We start from the raw sequence: 25,146 nt of genomic DNA, 5'->3' as shown, positions 1-25,146 counted from the left end.
TAATATCAACCATCTTCTTGACACAAATTATTACTCCATTTATCACAGTGGTAGGGGAATGGTTGGACCAAATGGTCTTGGAGGTGGTCTGAATTTTTGGGTTGACCTGTGTGGTGCCAGGAGCTGGACTCAATGATCCTTGTGGTTCCCTTCCAACTCGGGATATTCTGTGATTCTGTGTGTTTTATGACTTTAATGAATCTGTTATTCTATGATCTTTCAGCAGGGCAGCAGGGCTGGCAGCTGACCCAAGTTTCTGCTCTGGCCACAGCCAGCATCCTTCCCACAGCATTAATACTCTTGTCTTCTGCAGCAAAGGCTGGAAGAAAATCCCTATTGCAGGTGCACAGCTTCCCTGCGATGTGTATATATATATATGTGTGTGCATGTTTTTTTGTTTGTTTGTCTGTTTTGTGGGAAGGATCCTCCCAGCTGTACATCAATCACAACAATCGCCACTGACTGCCTGGCTCCGCTGTAGGCAAGGCACAAGGTTTAAAGATAAACCCGCTTTGCCCTGAGGCGCAGCACCTGAGGCCGTGCCCGCCACACCACCACACACCAGCCCCCACAAGGGCTCCCAAAATGGCGGGTCCCGCGCGCGGGACGGAGGGGGCGGAGCCTCCGGGTGGTGGGCGGGGCGCGCGGCGGCCGTCTTGGCGCGCGCGGGCGCTGTTGGCGCGCTGTCGGCGGGCAGCGCTTCCCGGCCGGCCATGTCGCGACAGAGCACCCTGCTCAGCTTCTTCCCCAGGGCGCGGGCGGCGGCGCCGCCACCGGCAGCGACACCGGCAGCGGGCGGCGTGGAGACGCGGCGCCGCGCTGCACGGGAGCAGGAGCAGGAGGGGGATGGCCGCCAGGCCGCCGCCGTCCCCCCGCGCCCCGCGGCCGAGAAGGGGCGGCGGCACGGGGCGGCCGCGGGGTGAGCGGGGGTGGGGTGGGGTGGGGTGGGGTGGGGGGCACGGAGGGGCCGGGGAGGGGATGGGGGCGCTGCTGGGGCCCGGCCTGCTTGGGGTCAGCACCGTCGGTGCCTCAGGTGCTGGCTGGGAGGGGGTCGGTGTAGGGTCCTGGGGGGGAGGAGGTGGGAGCCGCATCAGGGAGGCAAAAGAAAAGGCCAAAATCTGCAAAGGAGAAAAGTGGTTTAAGGAGAGGTCTGAATACTGTTTTTATGGGCCGTGTGATGCAGGTCACGCCGCTCAGGAGCTTTCCAAGACCTCCAGCTGCTCAGAAGCAGCGTGCTGTTACCTTCATAAGAGCTGTTCAAAATGCTAAATGCTCATTAACCCCTACACCTGTTGTCCTTGTAGCCCCTCCTGTGATTATTCGCCCGGTGACTTAGTCTGGGCCAAGATGGAAGGTTACCCGTGGTGGCCGTGTCTCATATACAACCATCCCACCGAGGGGACCATCCTCCGGGGGAAGGGGAAATCCGCCCGGATCCACGTGCAGTTCTTTGATGACAGTCCCACAAGGGGCTGGGTCAGCGTGAAATACCTGAGGCCATATAAAGGTAAGGGATGGAAATAAATGTTTTCGAAATGAAGATATGCCCCATGTTTTGGAAGAATATAGTGTTCTTCATAGAAAACGAGTAGCAAAACCAAGATTAGGCATGTTCTGCACTTTGTAAGTGTAGAGAAAACAAATTTTTGTGGGTTTCAGGTGTGTTTATGGTTATACTGTTCTTTAAATATAAAACACTCTGCCCTCTTGTTTGTTGGATGACAATGCAAACTTGAAGTTTGCTTAGGTCATAGAGTTTTGTTTTTTTTTTTCTTATGCCATGCATATAAAGAATATCAAAGATAAATCCCTGAAGTCCTGAAATATGTTAGGATTGGCAAACCTAAATTTTAAGCAGAGATTTGGGAATTGCAGCTTGATCAGAATAAAAAGATCAGGCACAAGATGTAGGTCAGGTGGCTAAAATTATTATTTTTTTGATGTTATTTCTTGTAAGCCTTGAAATTCGGCTTTGTTAAAATGTTAATTTGAGAATTCAGTGTTAGGGTGGTGCTAGTAGCTACTGGCTACAGAGCAGGATTGGCGCTTGTCATCTTGAAGAAATGACTTAGCCAACTGATGTAAAAATCATACGTAATAAAAATATCAGAATTTTGCATAATAAACCTGTTCTTAGTAATTACGATTGTTATATAATGATTTATAATGTTACTGTGGCTGAAAACTGTAAGTCATTTGCTGTAAACAGTCATACCGCGATTCTGTAAATTGTTATTGTGTAAGCCAAACGAGTACTTTGGGTGTAATATAGTATTTTTGGTAGACTGTAGGACTTGATTATTTCACCAATGAAACAACTTTGATTTCAAAAGGTTCTTTTTTTAAAAAAAGCCAATTCCATCTTGTGTGATCATGTAGTCATCTTTTGTTTACACTGAAGTGTATTGCAATTAAGCCAAAATCATTTTTAAATTAAAATGGTACTGTTATTACTGTAGGCATCTGAAGGTATTCTAAAAGAATCAAGTATATTCTTAACAGCTTATCGTTACGCTTAAAAGCAAATACAGGTGAGGAAAACTGAGCTGTTTATCAACAGAAGAATAGGATGTATGACAGATGCCCAAGCACAGAGATGCTGGCGTGCCTACAAGAAAGGTGACTAAGACAGAACAGAGTAAGATATTTTAAATGCATGCTTTGCTTTTAAATTGAGATTAAAAAGCTGCATTTTAAATTAATTAAGAGTGCTGGAGTCTTTTTGGTTAAGAAAGTGGAAAGATTTCTTATTGTTTTCATTGCTTGCAACTGTGAATAAATATAGATACTGCAGGGCTAGGCTTTTTAACAGTTGGGCTTGCAAGAAATAGTGTTTTATGTACAGATTGGTTAAATGAATATGAGGTTGTTGCAGACTTCAGTATGCAGTTAAATTATATGATGAGATCTGCTCCTGTCACTGTTCAGTTGTCATTATTGATGCAAAATATTTTTAGGTTTTCTCACTGCATTTGCAAAAGAAAAAATTGAGATCCAGTTTGTTTGTGTGTGGCATGTATGTTGTAGAAGGAGCTGCTTTTAACTCCACCCTTAGCTACTGTGAGCTCAAATATATTAATGTGAGGAAGAAATCTGTTTGGCTTATATTTGAGATAACAGTGGACAAAAGGCAGTGTATTTGTACAAGTGCAGCTAACTTGGAGCTGAATCTTCAGTTTATAGCAGCCTTTGAAGTTATTCATGAGAACAGGTACAAGGACCTCTTCAAGCAGATACTATTGTCTCATGTTGACAGCTAAACTTACAAAGCAGAAAAAAAAAATATTCTTCCCCATCTATAGCGTACTCCTCTCTTCTTTCTATCCCCAAGCTTAATGTACATAGTACATTATAAATACGGTTTACTTCTTGAGCATGGCATTAAGATGAATCCCAGCTTCTCTGGGATTCCTTTCTAAAAACCAGTCTAGGTTGGCTGCCTTTGTTTTTGTCTTTGTTTATAGGTAGTTGTGTCCTACAAAGGAAGAGGGAACCATGGCGCTAAAGGGATGTGAGAGAAAGAGAATATATATGTTATAATGTATACCTAATATGTATTATAGTGTATGTTTAATATATATAATGGTTTGAATATATTTAAAAGTGAAGGATGAACACTAACTAAAGGACTGGTTAAATGCTAGACCAACTTCAGTGTCTGACATGTTGCTGTTTTGTAGGTTCATCAGATGGCGAGACACAGAAGGGAGGTATGTTTTATAGCACAAAACCCGAAATTAAAAAAGCCATGGAGCTGGCTGACAGCGCAATGAGTAAAGATAAAACTAAGCGACTTGAGCTGGCAGTATGCAGCGAGCCTTCGGACACTGAAGAGGAGGAGGAGGAGGAAATGGAGGTAAATTATTTCTTACTTGCTGTTGTTTTTAGAAATAATACTTTATCTTAGAATCTGTCTCTTGGAGCTAAGCAAGGAATATCCTACTACTTTGTAGTTCAGTTGCCACTATCTGCTCTTTAATTATGCATGCATATGTACCCCAGTGTCTTTTTTTGCACTGCCTCTGTGCTGTTAGATTATATGCTGGTGTCTCACCTTTTCTAGTAGGAAAGAAAAGTCTAGTATTTCTTTAGTTTTCCCTAACCTCAGATAAGTTACATAATTTTAAAGTATATCATCTCTGCTCATTGATCTCTCCCAAGTTAGCCCTGGTTACCTACCCACTTTCCGACTCAAAATACTTTTCATCTGCTGCATCTCTATTTGTCTTCTCTACTCTTGATGTTCCAAGTTCTCATAAATTCAATCTGAAATTCTCCTTTGCCATAATGCAGAAATTCATGCTTTTTGAGTGCTTATTTTAAGGCATTAAATTGGATTTTGGAGCCTGTGGAGCTGCACCAAAGTGCAAATTCTTATATTGTTAATGCCAGTTTGTTAGTGGGGCAGCTAAAAGGAGATCTTTTATTGTGTTGTGTTCACATTCTTTTGTGAATAATCCAAATACTATTTGAGTACTGCCACGTGCAGTGGAACAAACTTCTTTGGAAAGGAATGGTATGACGAAAGAGCTGATGTGGTAGTGGTTTTCCTTACCTCCTCTGCCAACATGACCTGTTTATTCTTTCTACCAATAATACTTCTGACACAGGTCAGGTCAGTAGGAACAAAATCACACCACCGTTAGCTGATGGTGATGTTTCTTTGTGCTAAATTTCATATACCATACACCTCTTATCCCGTTAGAATGGCTTCTTAATCAGGATCACTAATGTAATGTTATGAAGTAGTAAGGAATACAAAGAAGAGTAATTATGCCACAGGCAGCCAGCTGTTCATTATCCAGTGGGAGGGGAAAAAAAAGTCCGTGAGTATAAACTGAATTGGCTATGACTCCCCTGTCTTCTGCTTCAAGCATCATAGCTACTGTATTATCCTGCATTTCTAAGCTTCTTTTTGCAGATATGATATTTTACTTTGTAGCCAGAATTTTTAATAGGCTAAATAATTTATTTTACAGCAATCAAATGAAAGTGCATCAGGTGACAGCGATGATCCGAACAGTGAGGAGGATGTGAAGGGCAACAAGCGGTTAAAGAGCAAGGGAAGTGCCACAAAAGCCAAAAGAAGAAGGGTGTTGGATTCTGACAGTGATCATGACGGTTCTGATGTGGAGTTCAAGCCTGATGTGAAAGAAGCAGCAAGCAGCGAGGAAGCTAGTAGCGGGGTGGATGAAAACGAATCTACTGACGCAGAGACAGATGAAGAGAGCATTGCGGAAAGTCCCATAAAAGTCTCTTCTAAACGAAAGAGAAGAGACGTGAGCAAGCCTTCTAAAAGGAGCAGCCTAGAAAATGGGCGCCCTGAAGCACCCAAAAGAGCAGCAACGGTTTCCTTGGAGGCCAAGTCTAAGCTGACATCGTTTGCAGCACCTGATAATTTTGAGTCTCAAGCAAATGCTTGCAGTGGAGGAACTGGTGGTTTTGCAGCATGGGAACATGAGAAACTTGACTGGCTTCAGGAAGGGAAGAAGAAAGATGCACACAGGAGGCGACAGAATGACCCTGATTATGACCCATGTACTCTGTATGTTCCTGAAGACTATCTCAACAAATGTACCCCAGGGATGCGGAGATGGTGGCAGCTGAAAAGTCAAAACTTCGATGCAGTGATTTTCTACAAAGTTGGAAAGTTCTATGAGCTGTATCACATGGATGCAGTCACTGGTGTGAATGAGTTGGGCCTGATATTTATGAAAGGCTCTTGGGCTCATTCGGGTTTTCCAGAAACTGCGTTTGGCAGGTTCTCTGACGTTCTAGTGCAGAAGGGCTACAAGATAGCCCGTGTTGAGCAAACAGAAACTCCTGAAATGATGGAAGTGCGCTGCAAGTCAATGGCCCACCCAACAAAGTTTGACAGGGTCGTGCGTCGAGAAATCTGCAGAATCATTACCAAAGGCACTCAGACCTACAGCATTCTGGATTGTGATCCGTCGGAGAACCATAACAAATACCTGCTGTGTGTTAAGGAGAAAGAAGACTCTTCCGGACAGCGTGTTTATGGGGTCTGCTTTGTTGACACATCAGTTGGAAAGTTTTACGTAGGCCAGTTCTCAGATGACCGGCACTGTTCAAGGTTTAGGACTTTAGTAGCACATTACACTCCCGTGCAGGTACTGTTTGAGAAGGGGAACCTGTCTGTGGACACACAGAAAATACTGAAAGGCTCACTTGTGTGTTGCATTCAGGAAGGGCTGCTCCCTGGCTCCCAGTTCTGGAACGCATCTAAAACACTAAAAGTTCTTCTTGAAGAAGAGTATTTCAAGGAGAAACAGAACTCTGAAAATGGGTGTTCTCTGCCCTCCGTGATCAAGTCTCTGACTTCAGAGACTGACTCTCTGGGATTAACTCCTGGTGAAAACAGTGAATTAGCCTTGTCAGCTCTTGGGGGGTGTGTCTTCTATCTGAAAAAATGTCTGATTGATCAGGAGCTGCTATCCCTGGCAAACTTTGAGGAGTACATCCCTGTGGATATCGATACTGCAAAAACAGTGAGTTCCAGTAGCTTCTTTGCCAAAACTGACCGGCGGATGGTGCTGGATGGAGTCACCCTAATGAACTTGGAAGTTCTGCGGAATGGAACCAACGGAACCACAGAAGGAACTCTGCTGGAAAGGATCGATTCCTGCTGTACGCCCTTTGGGAAGCGGCTCCTGAAACAGTGGCTCTGTGCTCCGCTCTGTAACCCCAAATCCATCAATGATCGTTTAGATGCTGTCGAGGACCTTCTGGCAGTGCCAGATAAAATGTCTGAAGTTAGCGAGCACCTGAAGAAACTTCCTGACCTGGAAAGGCTGCTCAGCAAAATTCACAGTATTGGATCACCGCTGAAAAGTCAGAACCATCCTGACAGCAGGGCCATCTTTTATGAAGAAATCAAATACAGCAAGAAAAAAATTGCTGACTTTTTGTCTGCACTTGAAGGGTTTAAAGTAATGAATGAAATTGTCGATATCATGGAAGAAATTGCTGCTGACTTCAAATCTAAAGTACTTAAGCAGTTAGTCACACGCAAAGCCAAAAATCCAGATGGACGCTTTCCAGACTTGAGCGCAGAGCTTAAAAGGTGGGATACGGCTTTTGATCACAACCAGGCTCGAAAGACAGGAGTGATCACTCCAAAGGCTGGCTTTGACCCCGATTATGACAAAGCACTGCAGGATATTAAAGCTGTTGAGGAAGATCTCCACGCATACCTAGATAAGCAGCGCAAGCTGCTTGGCTTCAAATCTGTGCTGTACTGGGGGGCCGGCAAAAATCGGTACCAGATGGAAATACCAGAAAGCGTGATATCACGTAATCTACCTGAAGAATATGAGCTGAAGTCAACCAGGAAGGGGTATAAACGTTACTGGACCAAAGAGATTGAGAAGATGCTGGCTGCCATGGTGAATGCCGAGGAGCGGAGAGATGCGGCGCTGAAGGACTGCATGAGGCGCCTGTTCTACAACTTCGATAAAAACAGCAAGGACTGGCAGGCAGCTGTGGAGTGCATCGCCGTGTTAGGTAAGAGGCTTTTTTTTTTTTTAGTTTTATCATATAGCAAAAATGATCTTTCATAGTAACTGATGAAATCTGACCAGGATAAGCAAAAAAAGGCCCGCAGCCAGCCCTTGATTTGGTTTAAAAGCTGTGGCTGTGATAACAGCATTAATAGGTAACAGTTGCAGCTCGCTTCCTTCCTGTCAGTAAAGGCAGAACTGATGGGTTGCTGGGTCTTGCCATGTGCAAGCTCTTTCTTCATTCCTGTTGTGTGATTGTAGGTGTGCATTTTTCACAGCTTGGTGTGGCGTTTTTGGTCTCACACTGCAACTAGGACTCTCATGGATCGATGAGTACCTTCCTATTAAATGAAGACAGTGCAGATGGAGGTACAGAAACCTAGCCTGATAGTCACTGTTCAAGCAGACTGCTTTATTAGCAGCCTTGAAAGATAAAAAAAAAAAAAGGTGGTGGTTTTCAGTACCTTGACAAAGGTAGCCTAATAGGAAGACTTCCCCAAACTTTCCTTAAAGTCTGGGGTGGAACAGTATCCTGTATTATCTTCTTAGAGAAGAGGATTCTCTTCTCAGCCCTAAGAAGATGTCTCCAGGGGAAAATGAAAAGCATCTCAGATGCCACTGCAGCAGAAAAGGGAGGACAGGCAGACCGTGAGGACAGCTGTCTAGGAACCAGTTCTGAGTGGGTTGGGAGAGCTGGGAAACACATTAGCTACACGATGGCACTAGCACCAGTACTGAGAAGTCAAAGGAGACTGAGCTTTCAGGCTCATCTGTTTAAAAGTTGTAATGTGTGTAAAGAAAGTCTCTAAAAATCACATAACATGGTGTTACTTTGTAGGCAGCCAGTGTTTGGAACCTTAGAGTTAGGCTAATTGAGGGGGATTGTGCTGCTTTCTGCTAGGCCATCAGAATTTTAATCTTTATTGATTCTTTAATGATTAATCTTTAATTGATTCTGACAAGTTTTAAGCAGTATTATGGTTCTTAACTTACTGTCATGGAAGTTGGTTTCCTCCTCACGTACCTTGTTCCAAATCAAAAAACAATTCTAGAAAAATAATATTTATACATGTATATAAAAAATAAGCTAAGTGAAATGATTCAAATGTTAAAGACTTTAAAAACTAGAGGGGGTATTTTTAATCTGACATCAGCAGAAATCTTGAAGGAGTGAGGAAAGACCTTGTGAATATCCCACCTTTTAATTGCTCTTCAGGAGCACTTCCTGGGTGTTGCCTTTAACAGGAAAATGGGAAAAAATGTTTCCAAAAATGCTGTTCAATGCGTAAATGCACTCCAGTGAATGGATAAAGAAAGATAAAGCATGACTTACTGGAATTTCTCTTAATCTTATAGATGTCTTGATGTCCCTTGCTAACTACAGTCAAGATGGTGATGGACCTTTGTGCCGACCTGTAATTCTACTGCCTGTGGATAGCGCTCCTCCCTTCCTGGAACTTAAAAATTCACGCCATCCATGCATTACAAAAACCTTCTTTGGGGACGATTTTATTCCTAATGACATCATGATAGGCAGCAAAGATGAAGACAGTGGTAGCGAAGCTTCCTGTGTATTAGTAACTGGCCCAAATATGGGTGGCAAATCGACACTCATGAGACAGGTGATTGTCCATCTACATAAAATTGAATGTTCCAGAGTACCTGTGCGTTTTGCATGAAGGAATTACATGATTTACTTGTTCATAAAAGACAAAGGAGGTCCCAAGGGTGGCCTGCAGGACTTGCAGTACAATACAGCAATTATACTCTACAGACAAAGTATAATTCTGGTTGAAAATGCCCATGCTTAGGTTGTAGATTTGCTAGTTATACTGACTTTATGTCTCTTGTGAGAGATAGCTGGAAAAAGTGAAAGCATCTTTTATTGCTTTCAGGTGGTATTATCCAGGACTTGGCATCATCTGGCAAAAGATACTTCAAATTGAACAAAATTAAAATAGAGGTCATAGGCAACTGGGAAAGCAGCAGGGAGTTTGCTTTATAAACACCAGTTACTGTGATAACTTATGGTTTGAAGGCTTTCAGAGTAGTTTAGTCCTAGTTGAGATTATGATGCTATAATCTGCAGGTTTTAAAGCAGTAGCAAGTTTTGTGTCCCCTAGTGTTTGTTTCAGGGGAAACATGGTTTCATTCCTTGTTCTCTGTGTGGAACTGAAACTCCAAAGACTTAACAAATATTAAACCATTTTAATTTTTATTTTGCAGGCTGGTCTCCTGGTTATAATGGCTCAGCTGGGATGCTACGTACCTGCTGAAGTCTGCAGGCTTACACCAATTGACAGAGTATTTACAAGACTCGGTGCCTCAGACAGAATTATGTCAGGTGAGTTTCTGCAATCCAGCTGTTCAAGGGATTTTATCACAGGATGAGTTTCCTAGTAAATTTGGATGCTCTCTTTGTGCTTTGAGTGGGTGGCAGGTTGGAAGGGGACAGTGTCTCATGTTCCCATGGAGAGCTGGGTGACTAATTCTGTGTCTCCCATTGTTCAATTCTAGGAATGCTTGATTTGGTTGTTAAGCTTGTTCTCCATTATTTTTGACAGACATTAACAATCATTTGTTATAGACTTTAATATTAAAAAAGCCTACCAAATCTGAGGAGTATCTTTTGGGATGTTATACAGTTAATATTCTACTTACACAGGCATCTTTTTCTAAATGCTCTGCAATAGGGAAGTGTTGTTAGGTTATCTGCGGTGGAAAGGTTGTTCTGCTATCTTCCCTCAAGGACTAGAGGTCCTTTGTTTCAATCAGGATGTGTTCATTAATGCTGAAATCCAATTTCTTCAGATGATGGAGACAGGCAGGCTTTCTTTTTGGAAGCAGTAATTGTCAGTTCTTAGAATATTTAAATTCTTGGATGGAGAGGAGGATAGAAGTTGGGGATGACACAACTGGAAAGGGAAGTCTGCCTGGGGTGGTATGCCAAATGTCATGGGGCTTGAAAAATGTTTATTTTTATCAGGTAATATCTGTGGTATCACAATTCATTTAAGGTGCAAATTTTTTCTGTGAGCTTTGTGCTGTAAGATGTGGGTCAGTGAATATGAGAGTATTTAAATTGTTTCAAAAACTTAAGCCCATGTGTTGTTGCACATCAGAAACTTGGAAATGAATCATTCCATGTGAGTTCTTGATGTAAAAAAAAAAAATAAATAAAATAAAAAAAATCACACATACATCAGGCCTGTGTCTTGTGCACTTAAGAAGGAGGAAAAGAATCTTGTCTTGTTTCCTTTGTGGCCTTTTTTCATATAGCTAATATATCTGACCACTGCTGTTAATACTGGACAGATGAGGTGTACCTGTGTTCTTTAGCAACCAAAACCTGCTTTTTTTTCCCAGCAAATGGGTACCCATCATTTTCATGCTGGAAAAAAATGCTTTATGTTTTTGTTAATGTTTAGTTTGCTAAGTTTCATTTTGGCTTGACTAAGATACCAGTGCAGATTCAATGAGGTTTTAGCTGTGTTTTTCATCTCTTCGATGACTTGTATCTATTTTGTTATTTTTTCTTTTAAAGGTGAAAGTACCTTCTTTGTTGAACTAAGCGAGACTTCAAGCATTCTCCAGCATGCAACAGAGCACTCCCTTGTTCTTGTGGATGAACTTGGTATTTAGTCTGTTTTGTAATAGAAATTGTCTAAAATGTAAAGACCAGCTGTGAGGCTGTTGGGCTAAATCAGAACTCAAGTATATAGTTTTATCGTAATGCTAATAATTTTTAACTAGTCAATATCTATGTAACTGGCTCTTAAAAACATGAATTTCTTGGGTGCCCTGGGCATTAACACAACACCTTTTATTTCCCAATCCCTATTAACCTATTTCTAGTTGAGCTTTCCTGCATGCCTTTGCATGATTACTTGCAGAAAATCTTGAGCAAGTCAGTGTCATGTTTCAGAGCAGAAATGTCTCTTCCTGCAGTGCAGAAGAGATTGAGATTGTTATGGAGCGTATACTCCAGTGAGCTCACCCTGCCCGTGCCTCTTATTCCTCACTGCTGTTTTGGTTTTCTCCCCTCCATGCTGTTTGCCATGGACCAGTTTGTAATGTTTGTCAATGAAAACTTAGAACTTTCTTTAGAATGTCATCTTTTCTTTTATTGCTCAGTCTTAACGCTTAATAGGGGTGTCTTCTGTAGCAGGTAAACTACGGATGCTTTACTTTGCCACTTCTGTTCCTGAGTATACCAAAGCTTTTCAATTTCATCTCCAGGTAGAGGCACGGCTACTTTTGACGGAACAGCTATAGCAAGTGCAGTCGTTAGAGAACTCGCAGAGAAAATCAGGTGTCGAACCCTGTTCTCCACACACTACCACTCCCTAGTAGAGGATTATTCACAGAACGTTGCTGTGCGGCTTGGTCACATGGTAAGTACAATAAACTGTGATACACAAATCTTCCTCGTGGCTGGTGGATCTTACGCTGTTCATGATTTTCTACAGTCAGCTGCTCAGAGTCACAGAGGTGTCCTGAGAACACGTAGTGATGTTTCATGCATTTATTAGTCTTGTAAGTATTACATACACTAACTTGTGGTAACAAAATCTTTCTAGGCATGTATGGTTGAAAATGAGAGTGAAGATCCAAGCCAGGAAACTATTACATTCCTGTATAAATTCATCGAAGGAGCGTGTCCAAAAAGCTATGGCTTCAATGCAGCAAGACTTGCTGATATTCCAGAGGAAGTTATTCAGAAGGGGCACAGAAAAGCAAAAGAGTTTGAGAAAACAATGATATCACTGAGACTGTTTAGGTAAGGCCTTGGTTCTCCATTTCTAAGTTACACGTTGCTTACTAGGCAGACATCTTGAACTTTGGGCAGCTGCTTCTGCTTTGCTTACAATTTCAGTGTTTCAGCAGAGGGGGAAGGAAAAACTATTTTTATGAATGCCAAAGGTACTTCACAAGCATTGAGGGAGGGATGTAAGAAACCCTGGCTGGGAGATAGCCGATATGATGAGTAATGCAGTATTTTGAGGCTGGGTCATGTGCTAGTCTGCAGGGCTAAGAGCTTGATTTGCATAGGTGCTAGGCTGGATGTGACCTGAGTCGAACTGAGGGAATGCATGAATAAGTCCTTGCTGACAGCTGCTGGGTGGGTACTGGGGGAAATCAGTCGTGCAGGAACCATGGTTGCAGCGCCTCTGCAATAAGGCACTGAAGGCTGACAGCAGCCTTTATACTACGGGGAAAAAAAAAGTCATGTGTCTTCTAAAGCTGTGCAAGTAAGAGGAAGCTTATATTCCTGACCCTTGGTGGCCGTGTTCAGTAACAAGGACTTTATTTTCTTTAGGTATCTGTGCCTGGTGGTAGATGATGCAACAAGTGATGCAAATGCAGTTCAGAAACTTATCACTATGATCAATCAGCTTTAAGAACAAAAATGCTTTTGTACTGGCAGTTTCTCAAAAAGGTGGTATCAGACAACGTTATGATCTAATAAACTTTATTTTTTAAAAATGACCATTTTTCCATTGTCTTTCCTAGGAAATTAAACCCTTTAATTCTTACCTACCCTCTACATAATGGTTATTGAGTACTCCACAATATATTAAGTCTAGATGTTATGGTACATGCATACACTTTCAGGCTGTTGATTACCCACTGTCACCAATACACATAAATGGAAAAAAGCTATGAAACGGTATAGGGCTGTATATATACTTGTCTCAGCTTCATTAGAGCAGGAACTTGCTGTGATTTCCAGCAGGTTATGTAAAGTAATGTCCAGACTGTTCAAAAAAAACTATGAACAGAGTAAAATACAAGACTGTTTTCAGGAGACTTTCTACTGTGTACTTTAAAACATAGTAAAATTTCACTCACAAAACTTAGTTACATGGGTACTTTGTTTTATAGTGCATTATATTCTAGGAAGTCTCATTAAAACACTCGCTTTTTTGTTAGGGTGGTTTGAGTACAGACTATTGCTGGGGCAGGGAAGGAGATTATTCTAACTTCAGAGGACACCAGAAAAATTGCTGGATATAATTTAAGATTAGTGTTTTCTCTTTCATAGAAAGAACGTACATACTGGGACATGAGTACAGTTACAGCAAGTCTAGGTGTGCTAACAAAACAGGACACATTCAAGTACAATAAGATTTTTTTTGCTTGAAATTAGAAACAAACTACATGAGATTAAAGCATTAAAATCATATTTCTCAATCTGAATAAATGTTAAAAAAAAATCAAAAGAAATGCAGAAGTGCTAGCTCACATTTTTTTACCATGTTACAAAAGCAATTGGTACCCATGTCCATAAAGGCAGCAACAAAGAATGCTGCTTGTCTACAGAATAGTACTACTGCAAATTGGACTGCGTTTCAATGCTACTTGTAAAAACACCAGCTTTCAGAAGTTGGTATCTGTACAAAATTGCAGCTTATTTTTCTTCACTTCTGTCCCTTCAAAGTCTTTGTTTACACAGTAATGCTAAAACGCCCAGTTCTGTTATCCTGAGTCAACATATTGCCACTTTCTTTTTTGGTAGGTTGAGCTCCATAGTGTCAACACCTCACACATCCGCTTTAATACAGTCTCTTTCTGCAGAAATGGGCAAGTATAACTTCCTCCAAAAAAAAGTTTTAACAGTTATGATATTAGAATGGCAGGACTTTCTTTCTGAAAGGAATTCAGTTGTGCTGCAATGTATTAGATTCTATAGGTGGAGCAGAGTCATATAGTGTATCTGTGTCATGAGTAGGCTCTCCAGCAAGCGTACAGGGATTAGACAGTGTTCCAGCACCACAGTCACAGAAAAACCTACAAAGAAATAGAACTCTTTAGTTTTCCTGTTCACTTGCATTGCCAAAATTGCTTTATGTACTTGTTTGAAACATACCTATCATGCCTAATGAATTCTACATCATGTCCTTGATGGCACTTCTTAATGCAGTTCACACATATGGCATTACGGTCTGTGGTGTTACAGGTATGACATCTGAAGAAAAATACATCACATTGCGCATGAATCAAAAACTGATGAGCTGGGAAAAATGGTCGGGGGGTGGGGAGAACAGTACTTAAAGAAAAGATATGAACAGGACTAAGGCTTGAGAATTTTACTTAAACTTGGATTTCATGGCACACTTTCAGTTGTGTGTTTTGAAAAAAGTTCTGCCATGTAATCACTTAGGGTTTATGTTCATAGTAACCATACCTTTCCCAATTCAGTAAATTAAAGGCAATGAAACTTTAAATTTTTTCTCTTGCAGGTGAGGGGAAACACACCTTTGTCTGTTACTGACATGGCAATTGTTAGGGGTCCTGCTAAAAGAACATGTGTGAGAGTCTATTTGAAAAACCATACTGTAGGTGAATAAAAATAAGTTGTTACCTGTAGAAGTCATGCATTGGATAGCTGGTGTAACTTGATATCTTATATAAACACTGGCCTCTACTGACAGCTTTTTCTATGGCATCTTGATTGTTCATTATTTTGTTATCTGTTAGGGAAAATAAAACACACTAATTACACCTCAGTCAATGAATACATTTACTTTTTATTATTATTATTATTAAAGATGTTAGTTTTTTGCCCACCCTTTTAAGAGCTAGTACAATTAGGAACAGTTAGTGTTCTGCCTGCACTTTAGTTTTGGCATTTAAGCACATCACATACTCAATGCCAAATGACAAGACAGGTGCCCAGACAGTGCAGTGCTGTCCTCAGACCAGAAATACTGCTGCTCTATGCACTTTGCACAAACCATCTGATAAGCCTTTGTTTAAATACTCTTTGTGAACTGGCTAGTGAAAACAGAGAAACCAGTTTAAGTTTTCTGTTCAGATGTCTGAAAATCCAATGTCTGAAAGCCTCTAGTCTACCACGAGGACTTTCATACACCCCTTCAAATAGAGAGGAAACCAGAATTAGGCCTAAAGTTAGGACCACCTCCAGCATTTAAAAGATGCGTTGAATGGATAGTGGACTCCAAACTCCTCCAAAATGACCCTGTCTCATGCACACTCCCTTCCTAGACATGGACATAGTAGGTATATAAACTATTCCTATTTTCTGAAAAAGTGATTTGGGATCACAAATGTTCATGCTTTTAGATCCTAGCAGCCAAGTGAGGCATGGATCTTTACTAGACTCTTGCTTTCAGATTTGTGACAAAAGATTTACTATTATACTAGCTTAGAGTGTGCATTAGAGATGAGCTAAAACCCAGTGACCAGTTTAGAAACAATTTTGAGACAGAAGAGCTAATAACAGTTTTAATAATAATAGCAAAACCTTAAGTTACATTTAAGAGTTTCTAGCTGACTGTCTAAAAATCTAAGATAGCTTAGCTTGGCTTACTACCTTCAGCTGAAAGGTTTAATTACAAACTCAGCTTAAAAACATAGCAGATCTGAACCAAAAAGTGTTAGAATAAAAAACCAAAATAGCACCAAATTAAGAAGTGCAAAGTGAACAAACAAAACCAAAGAAGGGCTCAGGCTCACCTTTCATTGTTACATTGACACCAGATGCTAGAAATAAACCTCCAAAGCGGTTGTTGAAAATCTGATTGCCTTCTAATGTTGCAGTTGCATGATTTGTTATTTCAATACCTTTTTTGGGTTGGGAACAGAGAAAAGCAAAGAAAGTGGGAATAGTTAGTTGTGCATATTTGTACCTCTCTCATAAGTTGTGAGGGTTGATTTTGTGTATTTTTTTTATCATAAGCTCAGGGAAAAAGTAAAATGACACAGCTGGAAATTGGACTCCGAACCGCTACAAAACTGAGGTTCAAATACTTGTTGAATCCTTTCAAAGAGTTACAGCCGGCATGCATGGTTTATGGCAGTAACAATATATTACCAGTTTATCTGATAATAAAATGCTACTTTTATCAGACATTTTCAAGGGACATATGATTTCTGGGTGTTTAACTTGCCATCTTCATGTATATGTGAAAGTTCTTGTGCACATAACTTACCTTTCTTAAAGTACCTTTTTATTATATATATACATTTTCAAGATAGGGACCTAAAAATCATTTAAATCTTAGCTTTTACTATTAACCCATGTCTTCCAAGTCATTTGTCCAGGACTGCTCCAGCAACCTATCCTTCCCCCCTACTACACACAGAAAACAACACCTTTAGAGACGCCTTCTCAGAAAACTTGCTTCTTCTGAAAAAAAGATGGGAGAAAACTCAAGAATGTGATTGTAGTTGAAATGGAATAGAATGCAAGACGTATGGAAGTCTGGTCATTAAGCAATAAATTACACAGAAACCGTTATTAAACGTTCTTCATCTCTTTTGGAGTCAGAAATGCTCATTTCAATAATTTTTCAAGTTTGTAGAATTAAAGTTGATCTTGAGATGCAATTCAAATCTTAAAATATATTTGCTATATGTTTCCTTTGTTTTAAAGCAGTGACAAAACATTCTAGACAGCTTTACCAATTACTTATAAAATAAAAAGGAAAAAAAAGTATTTCACAGAAAAATGAGAAGGCAGAATGTGCATTATTTTTCAACACACGAGTAATTACAGGACTACTGTAAAGATTTTTTGCTACAATTCTGAAATTGTTTCAAAAATACACCGAAGGATATCCTGATTGCTTGTGAAAATATCTAAGTACTGTGGGGTGACAAAACTCACAAAATTAGCTTCGTGAACAGCTTATCCTAACACTTCAAAATTTGATTTGAACAACACAAACCTGCAGCAAATCCATCGAATATTCGATTTTTCCTTAGCACAGGGTGGCTGTTGGTGCTGATAAGAACACCAGCTTGAGCATTCCTGAAGATATCATTCTCCTCCAGAAGACCTGTTACAGAACCAACAAACATTTCAGATTGTTAACATTTCCTTATCTGTAATCCTTCTGTGAAAGGTATTACTTTCATTTGGGGAATACCCATCAGTAGCACTGAAGTTAGTTAGTGATGCAAGTTTAAAGCCATTCTCAGTGTATAATCACATTAGGGTATTTTTTTTTGGCATACATAGTAGAATTTGGAAATGCATGCACCATTACAGAAAATTCCTTTAAGTGCCATTTTATTTTTGTGGAAAGATCGAATCTTTTGACTTCCCGATCTTTTCTTTAATTTTTCTAGCATCTTTTTGTTCTTGTCTTCTAAAACTATCATCCTGTCAACACAAAGCTTAACTTGCATTTTTGTTATTGCAAGACTTTAAAATGTTTAAAATTAAATCTCATTTTAACTACAAAATATCAAAAGCTGTTTTCACACAACTAGCTGACAAACAATAGTCAGAAGATTTTGGAAGAGGACCATTTCTAAATCTAACAGGTGTACAAAGATTACTTTATAAATCTTTTTTTTTTTTTTTTCCTTAAAATTTTTGACTCTGGCAAAACATGAAATGTTCATATGCAATATTTTGGCTAAGTAACTTCAATTCAATACTGTCTCAGTGAAATGGCGAAGCTTACAAAAACAGATGAGACAAAAGGACTGTCCTAAACAGCAATCTAACAGTCTTCTTGGATTAATTATCTCTCTGCCCCCCACAGAGTTCAGTATTAGTGATGTAATTAAGGCTAAAAAGCATTACTATGTATCTGTTATAGCTATTTTATTACTTCAAAAGACAAGAGCTAGTTTTCTAAAGAGCACTTTAAAAAGGACACAGCTTAATCTGAAATTGAACTCTTATCCAGAATACTCAGTACATGCTAGCAAGGGAAAAAATATACCTCTTCCCCCATTAAATATACAGATGCCTCCATCTCTTCCATCATGAATTTTATTTCTTCTTAGTGTAGGGTTACTGTCTGTTTTAATCCATACACCAGCCATTGCATTATCAAAAATTTCATTGTCTTCTATAAATCCAAGGCCTTAAATTGAAGCGTGGAAAAAAAAAAAGAAGAAGAAATGAGAAGAGATAATACTGCAGAACATAAAACAGTTCTGAATAAATGAGAGAAACAGACCTACCAGAATTATAAACAAGAATACCACCATTCTGACCTCCCCAGATCTTGTTGCGTCTTATTTTGGGGTTGCTTCCAGTTCTAGGGAGATACATACACAAAGAAGTCATTTAACACATTTTACTATTTCTCAAGGCCAAAGATTTGAAGCACCTCTGTAGAAATGCCCAATGGATCTCATTGTTTGGAAACCTGAATAAAATACTGTATTTTCAAGCAGGCAAACAGGTTTTAATTTTTACATGCTTCACAGGTCACACTTTCTGGTCAAAAACCAGGCTATATTAGAAGCAATTCTTTACTGAAGCAGAGGATATTCAGAAATACTGAATTCCAAAGAAGTTATTTTTAGAAACTGAGTGACAAGAACAGGATAAAATAGCACAACACCATGTCTGTTTAGACATAAGAATCAGAATACATTTTACCTTATCTGAACCCCTGAGTACATGTGATTATAGATGTCATTGTCTTCTAGCACACCATGTCCATTGTCATAAAAATAAACTCCAACCTAACATACAGAAAAATAAATTAGGAGTTTGAAAATAAAATATAAAAACACAAAAGAACTTTCTTCTTTTTTGCTCCCCTTCTAACATGCGAAGTAAAACTCACCTGTTTCCCACTATGTATTCTGTTTCTCCTCAAGACTGGAGTGCTCCCCGTTGTCACCCAGACCCCAGCCAAAGTATTGCTGTAAACTTCATTTTCCTCAATCACACCTTGTCCTTTTTCATGCTAAATACAAGAAGTATAAGAGTTGAGAAAAATTGCTAACTGCAAATATTGTTTATCTGGTTGCACCCACCATCCCCAACATAGATTCTTTACTGTGGAAATATAATTCCCTTCTATTTGAGTATATATTCACACTATTTTCTAAAAAAATAACATTACAATTTTGACTGTTTGTCATAAAATTAAGAACTCTCTGCATCTAAACCACCATATTTGAAGGCTCTGCAGTAGTATTTGCTAATCTCTGTAGCTTTTGCTAGAAGAGGTACTTCCCCAGCACCATGCGATCAGATGAAAGCTGTGACATGTGGCGCTTAAACGTACATCCACCCTTGTCCACCAGACTGACAAAAAATTGCATGTCACTTAAAGTGACATCTTTACCACATTTTAGTGCTTAAAAGCAAAGCAACAGTATGAAGTTATATCTGTTGAATGAGCAGATGAACACATGCAGCATTAGCTAAACATTTAGTAATTTCTGGTAGGAAAACACGCAGATATTTCTTTAAATAAAATCTGATATGGCTCAAGGTGGCCTGACAGCTCATTGTGCTTTATTCCTCACTTTTGCAGTACATGCCTGTACTACAACTGCAATGCATATCATAACTTGAAGGAAAAAAAGTATCTCAGGGTAGTGAATGCACGTAAATGCGCAACACTCAAAAAAGCTGAATAGATTTCTAAATTTATTTTATTAAAAGCTTTTATCCAACAAGTGAAGTTCTGCCATCCTATTTTAAATGGTGTACTCTATTAACAGAAATAATTTAGGAACATTTGTAAGAGCCTTAATCTTTTAAACATGAGCACCAGCTTCAGCCTATTATAATTAACCTAAGAAATCTAGTCATTTTAAGTACAAACGTTTTACGTATAATATACACTTTGGCAATATTTCTATGAACAGAAGCTAAGTTTGCATGCCTCCTTGTGGGTCATACTTACCACGTAAATTCCACCATGCTGACCATCATGAATCTTGTTGTGTCGAACTATGGGACAGCTGTTTGTTCGAATCTGTATTCCTGCTAATGCATTACCTAATAACAAAAATGGTATTTAATGCAATGCATATGCTCATTTTTCTCTGAATTTAAGATGCAATAATCAAATCAGCTTACCATAAATGTCATTTCCTTCAATAAGGCCTCTTCCATCACCAAAGATATAAACACCACCTTGATTCCCATTAAAAATTGCATTGCCCCTAAAAAACAAAAAAAATGGACATTACGAAATTGTTATAATAATACTACACAACATATAAAGTCTAGGACTGTATAGTACTCAGACTTTAAATAGTGTTTTTTTCCTGTGTCTTTTCAAGAAATATGCTCTTCCAAATACACACCGTTTATTTAAAACACACAGTTCAGTCAAACACAGATGGTAATCTCATTTTTACATATACAGGAATATTTTCAGTTCATTAGAAATAAATGAAATAAAGTTGCACTTTTCCCATTCCGATCAACTCTCTTATTCTAAGTAGTAAAATATCAACAGGGAAAACAATACCTTATTGTTGGGTCACTGTTTGAGGTAATCCATACACCTGCAAAATTGTTTGCATAGATTTTGTTCTCTATGAATTGTCCTCTTCCTTTTTCATGAACATAGATTCCTCCAGTCTGGCCATGATGAATTTCACACCGAACTACTGTAGGATTGGCATAGGCTTTAACTTCAAAACCTGCTATCCTGTTCCTATGGATGTTGCAGCTTTCAAAATAACCCTTAAGACACAAAACATACAAAGTTTCCTGTAAATGTCTTTTCTCAAGTGAAGGCTGAACATTGAGATGTTATTTTCTCCCCTCCAAACACCATGGACATTTAAAAGGAACAGCATCAAAGCTGACAAAACATCAGTACTTACATGGCTAATGAGAACAGCTACTGTCACTATATCCTGTTTTTCCCCGAAAATAAAATACCATTTCAAAGACACTCTGTATTGCTATTTATTAGTACTGATTGAATTACAAGTAAAAACAGCACCTCAAAGAGGACCAAGTACCAGGTTTCTTTAGCAGCTACAAAGCCCACGCATCTATTATAAGAAGGACTGTATCAAGAAGACAACCTGCTTTTTTTCCTGCCATATACATATAAGAATATAATAAATTTGGGAAGAAGTGTCCTAAAATTCTTTGTAATGACTGGTCAGAATAAATGCATATGGATGGCTATGGGAGATAAGCAACTTTTCCAGTGCTTGATAGTAACCTCCCTTTCCTCAAGTGTGAGCTGCCAATGAATAAACACCCCCATGCAGTTACACACTTCATTTAGACACTGCAGGGATATTTGTCAATTATAAACAAGCAAGAATATATGCAGTTTAATGAAGAAATCAAGACAGCATGTGCTTTACCCTACTTTGAGGACTGCAGACAGGAAAGGGACTACATTGATTAAGCAAGCTCCAGAAAGTACTGTAAGTGTACACGGCTGGCTCCTCAGGCCCGTGTGATAAGTCAAATGGAAAATGACTCTTTTTTGTAAATATTCAGAATATATTTCAAGAATTTAGGATTAGGTCTTGTCTCAAAGTGAGATGAGACATTTTCAGAGTTCTTGAAGATGCCGTACAATAACAGACAGGGAAATGTAAAAAAGATCTCTTTAGAAATACACCTGTATGCCAACAGGCAGCCTTCTGTGATTCTCATCCCCAAAGGAAACACTATTTTCCCCTTGTTGTTTGAAGAGAGGCTGTATATGAAACTTAAGCAGGATGACAACTTGGTATTAAAAAACCTTCGTCCTCTTCACGGTGGAATACAACATTTCAATTAAAATACTACTTCATGGTCTGGTACCTTTTTAATTACTTCACAGATTATCTTTGAGTGCCAAATATGCTGCAACTATGAAAACTGCTTGGGTACAAGAAAAAGGGTATATAAGATGTGCTTCGTCACAGAAGCCACATAGAAGCTGCAAACAGGGTTGCTTAATATAAAAAAAGGCTCTGTGATTAGTAACAAAGAAGGAATAAACGATCACAGAATCATAGACTGGTTTGGGTTGGAAAGATCTTTAAAGATCATCTAGTCCAATACTCCCTGCCATGGCCTGAGACCTCTTTCACTAGATCAGGTTGCTCAAAGCCCTGTCCAGCCTGACACTGTGTACTTCCAGTAATGTGGATGCATGCAGAAAACAGATTACAAAAATACCAAGTCTAAGCAGACTCAAAATACTATTTTTGAAGTAGAAAGAATCACAGAATCATAGAATTGTAGGGGTTGGAAGGGATGTCAAGTGATTATCGGGTCCAACCCCCTACCAAAGCAAGCTCCCTACAGCAGGTTGCTCAGGTAGGCATCCAGACAGGCCTTGAATATCTAAAATATATGAAAAGCTACTAATAAAAAAAAGCTTCATAATATATGAAAGCTACTTTTAAAACATTGGGAAGTAGTCTCCATACGAGATTTATTTAAAATACCAGGCAAGGCATTAGCTGTAGGCACAAAATGACAGTTACAATGACAGAAGGACTGCTGTGTGGGTAAGATAACACCGGTGTATCCCGTTAAGACCCGAACAGAGAAAGTAATTGCACGCAAACACACACCACAGTAATTGTAGTGTTGATGCCTCCACACGCTACTTAGCATACAACGTGTATGTGATAGCAAAGATCCTTTCCTGCAAAGTTGGACAAGATGAGGAGACTTTTTACATCAAGACTAACTCAGGAATTCATTGTGTTTGTGCTTTCTACATTTTATCTAGTCCAACAAATACTGCTTTGAAATATATTAGGGTTACATTTTTTAATTGATGCAATTTTGTTCACTGTTTTTTTCTCAGAACAACTTTTCTGTATTTTTTATATATTTTTTTCTTATTTCAAGGATTACAGTATTACAGAAATCCAGACATTTCACATTATTGTTTGAAAAATACAGGTATTCAAAAAAAAAGGAAATCATGCAAATTTTAAGATTTCCTAAATATTTACTGAAACTCACAGTCTCAACAGGGCACGAAAAAGACCAAGATAGAAAGAACTGCTAAAGAGTATCTGTCTTTGTATTGACTTAAATAAATAAATAAATGTGACTGACAACATTAAAATATACACTCATAAAAATCTGCCTAAAAGTCTGGAATGGTCTCTATTTGAGAGTTGATGGATTTTATAAAAAAAACAAATGCAGCATAAAGAAAAACATATTCCAGATGCAAAACAAGCCCTTTATTTTTAGGGCATAGGAAAAATTTGCTATTGCAGCAAAAGGCCAACTGAATTTTTATGTACTCTACATAGAAACTGGCAAAAGCTTCATTACCATTTTTGGACTATGTAAACACTTCTTTAAAATGATCTGATTTGTAATATTTAAAAGAATGAGTGCTATATTTCTCATTTGGAAACAATGAAAATGAAGACCTATGCCTTGCTCTCGACTTCAAGTCATGAAATTATGTTAGCTTATTCTTACAGTACATTTGAAGGTTCTCTGTTGTTTACATACGATGATCAAATACAGTTTAGTCTGGCAACTTGTCTCAGGCACCTGGCAAGAGCCATCAGTGTAAGACACTGAGGGATGCCAGGGCCATTGCTGCATTTTTAATGCCTGTTTGTTCAATGTTTGGCACAAGCCCCAGCAAACAGCAGAATACTGCTGGTTTAGAAATAAGAGGTTAAGTTTCTACAAGCATCAAAACACAAAGAACAGTCTGAGAACATGAAAGTGAAAAACAAAGCACTCTTTAACCTTTCAGAGTCGGCACTGCGGTACAGAAACCCACGGGAAAATAATGTGTAGGGTAGGAATTTGGTACTGGAATGTACTTATCCTGCTTCACATTTACAAACAAGCGAAGAAAAATATGTACAGCCAAAAATATACCGCATGAGAAGCAAGAGAAAAAGTAGAGAAAATGCACACATACGGTAGGTATGTAGGATTTGTATCTGAAAGATACAGTGTCACTTAAAGGATATTTACATTTTGCAATGGTGTTACATCATCATCTCTATGGCTGGCCTGATACAGAACAGAGGACTCTGAAAAAAGCAGGCTTTGAGATGGAAGGAGGCAGGGGGAAATCTTTCAAATGAATTTATGACTAAGAAGCATTTCAATAGTGGAACTAGGCCATTCTTAAGGATAGTATATTGTAAAAATTGACCTATTTTTCTTCCTACTTACTGAAATACTTCCCAAATATACAGGCCAATGCTGTTGCATTCCTTCCCCCACCCCCCCTTTTCTTTAAACTCTAAGTATCTCAAAGACTGCATTGCTCTGCACATTTAACCATAGTTAGTATGTGAGACAAGAGGATCATCCCTCTTATTTGCAGCTAAGATAAATATTAGCCACATTTTCTTTAATATGTTATTGTTTCTTTTATGTAAAAAGGAAAATGTCTGTGTATTCCATATTGCTTGTGAAACCACACTGATCACAGTATTAGGATAGTATAGACTGTGTATTCATTCTAGCTGGAAGAAAACAAAATGCTTTTGTTTCAAATGAATCAAGTGAGCACAATCTAGTTTTATTATTATTACTGTTTTTCAAGACATTTCAGTACTCATTTGCTAAACACTTCAGTACTTATACCAGAAGCTTATCCTAGCCAGATTTTCAACCAACCCTCAAGCCTACACACACAGACAGCTCCCCTCAGGGAATTACTGAAGCATTCACCTTTGCAAGCTTTCCTGTATCTGAGATCACTTTATTACATGTTTCAGAGCCTGTTTAAGTCTTGCAGGGATATATGGATATACATATCCACTGAAGTGGATTAAGAGTGCTTATACAATACATTAATACAGCTTAGATGAGGCAGTGGCAGCCTGCAAACACTGAGCTAATATAAAACAAAGACGTAATGTCTTAGGTTTGCCATCACTCTGCAAAATGCCCACACAACTACATTTCTAGAACACGTATAATGTA

At 39.1% G+C, this 25,146-nt stretch overlaps 2 protein-coding genes across 6 annotated transcripts in view; one reads left to right on the top strand and one right to left on the bottom strand.

Moving 5' to 3' along the window:
* Positions 1 to 683: 683 nt before the first annotated feature.
* MSH6 (mutS homolog 6) lies at positions 684 to 13,010 on the top strand. The gene is made up of 10 exons (XM_084514510.1): positions 684 to 919; positions 1,305 to 1,507; positions 3,681 to 3,856; positions 4,980 to 7,524; positions 8,877 to 9,142; positions 9,747 to 9,864; positions 11,065 to 11,154; positions 11,760 to 11,914; positions 12,101 to 12,300; positions 12,841 to 13,010. Exons 1-10 carry the CDS (start codon positions 714 to 716, stop codon positions 12,920 to 12,922), a joined length of 4,041 nt encoding a protein of 1,346 aa, XP_084370636.1. The 5' UTR covers positions 684 to 713; the 3' UTR covers positions 12,923 to 13,010.
* Positions 12,977 to 25,146, bottom strand: part of FBXO11 (F-box protein 11) — a 72,954-nt gene continuing 60,784 nt past the window's right edge. For all 5 annotated transcript variants that reach the window (XM_084514515.1, XM_084514511.1, XM_084514513.1 and 2 more), the window contains exons 12-23: positions 20,729 to 20,946; positions 20,332 to 20,417; positions 20,156 to 20,250; positions 19,082 to 19,204; positions 18,892 to 18,977; positions 18,468 to 18,544; positions 18,224 to 18,367; positions 17,216 to 17,326; positions 16,002 to 16,109; positions 14,887 to 14,995; positions 14,392 to 14,490; positions 12,977 to 14,312 (exon numbers count right to left, since the gene is read on the bottom strand). In XM_084514515.1, coding sequence (XP_084370641.1) covers positions 14,183 to 14,312; positions 14,392 to 14,490; positions 14,887 to 14,995; positions 16,002 to 16,109; positions 17,216 to 17,326; positions 18,224 to 18,367; positions 18,468 to 18,544; positions 18,892 to 18,977; positions 19,082 to 19,204; positions 20,156 to 20,250; positions 20,332 to 20,417; positions 20,729 to 20,946 — 1,386 coding nt within the window. In that variant the 3' untranslated portion in view covers positions 12,977 to 14,182. The remainder of the gene's footprint in view (positions 14,313 to 14,391; positions 14,491 to 14,886; positions 14,996 to 16,001; positions 16,110 to 17,215; positions 17,327 to 18,223; positions 18,368 to 18,467; positions 18,545 to 18,891; positions 18,978 to 19,081; positions 19,205 to 20,155; positions 20,251 to 20,331; positions 20,418 to 20,728; positions 20,947 to 25,146) is intronic.

This window comes from Aythya ferina (assembly GCF_964211825.1).
Source record: "Aythya ferina genome assembly, chromosome: 3".
In the NCBI taxonomy this organism is placed as follows: Eukaryota; Metazoa; Chordata; class Aves; order Anseriformes; family Anatidae; genus Aythya; species Aythya ferina.
Note: the sequence above shows the minus strand (reverse complement) of the source record. Positions and strands in the feature narration are given on the sequence as shown.

Coding starts and splice junctions, on each gene's coding strand:
- MSH6 (XM_084514510.1), top strand. CDS start 714: ATGTCGCGACAGAGCACCCTGCTCAGCTTCTTCCCCAGGGCGCGGGCG. Junction 3,857..4,979: donor AGGAGGAGGAGGAAATGGAG/GTAAATTATTTC, acceptor TTTATTTTACAG/CAATCAAATGAAAGTGCATC. Junction 9,865..11,064: donor CTCAGACAGAATTATGTCAG/GTGAGTTTCTGC, acceptor TTTCTTTTAAAG/GTGAAAGTACCTTCTTTGTT.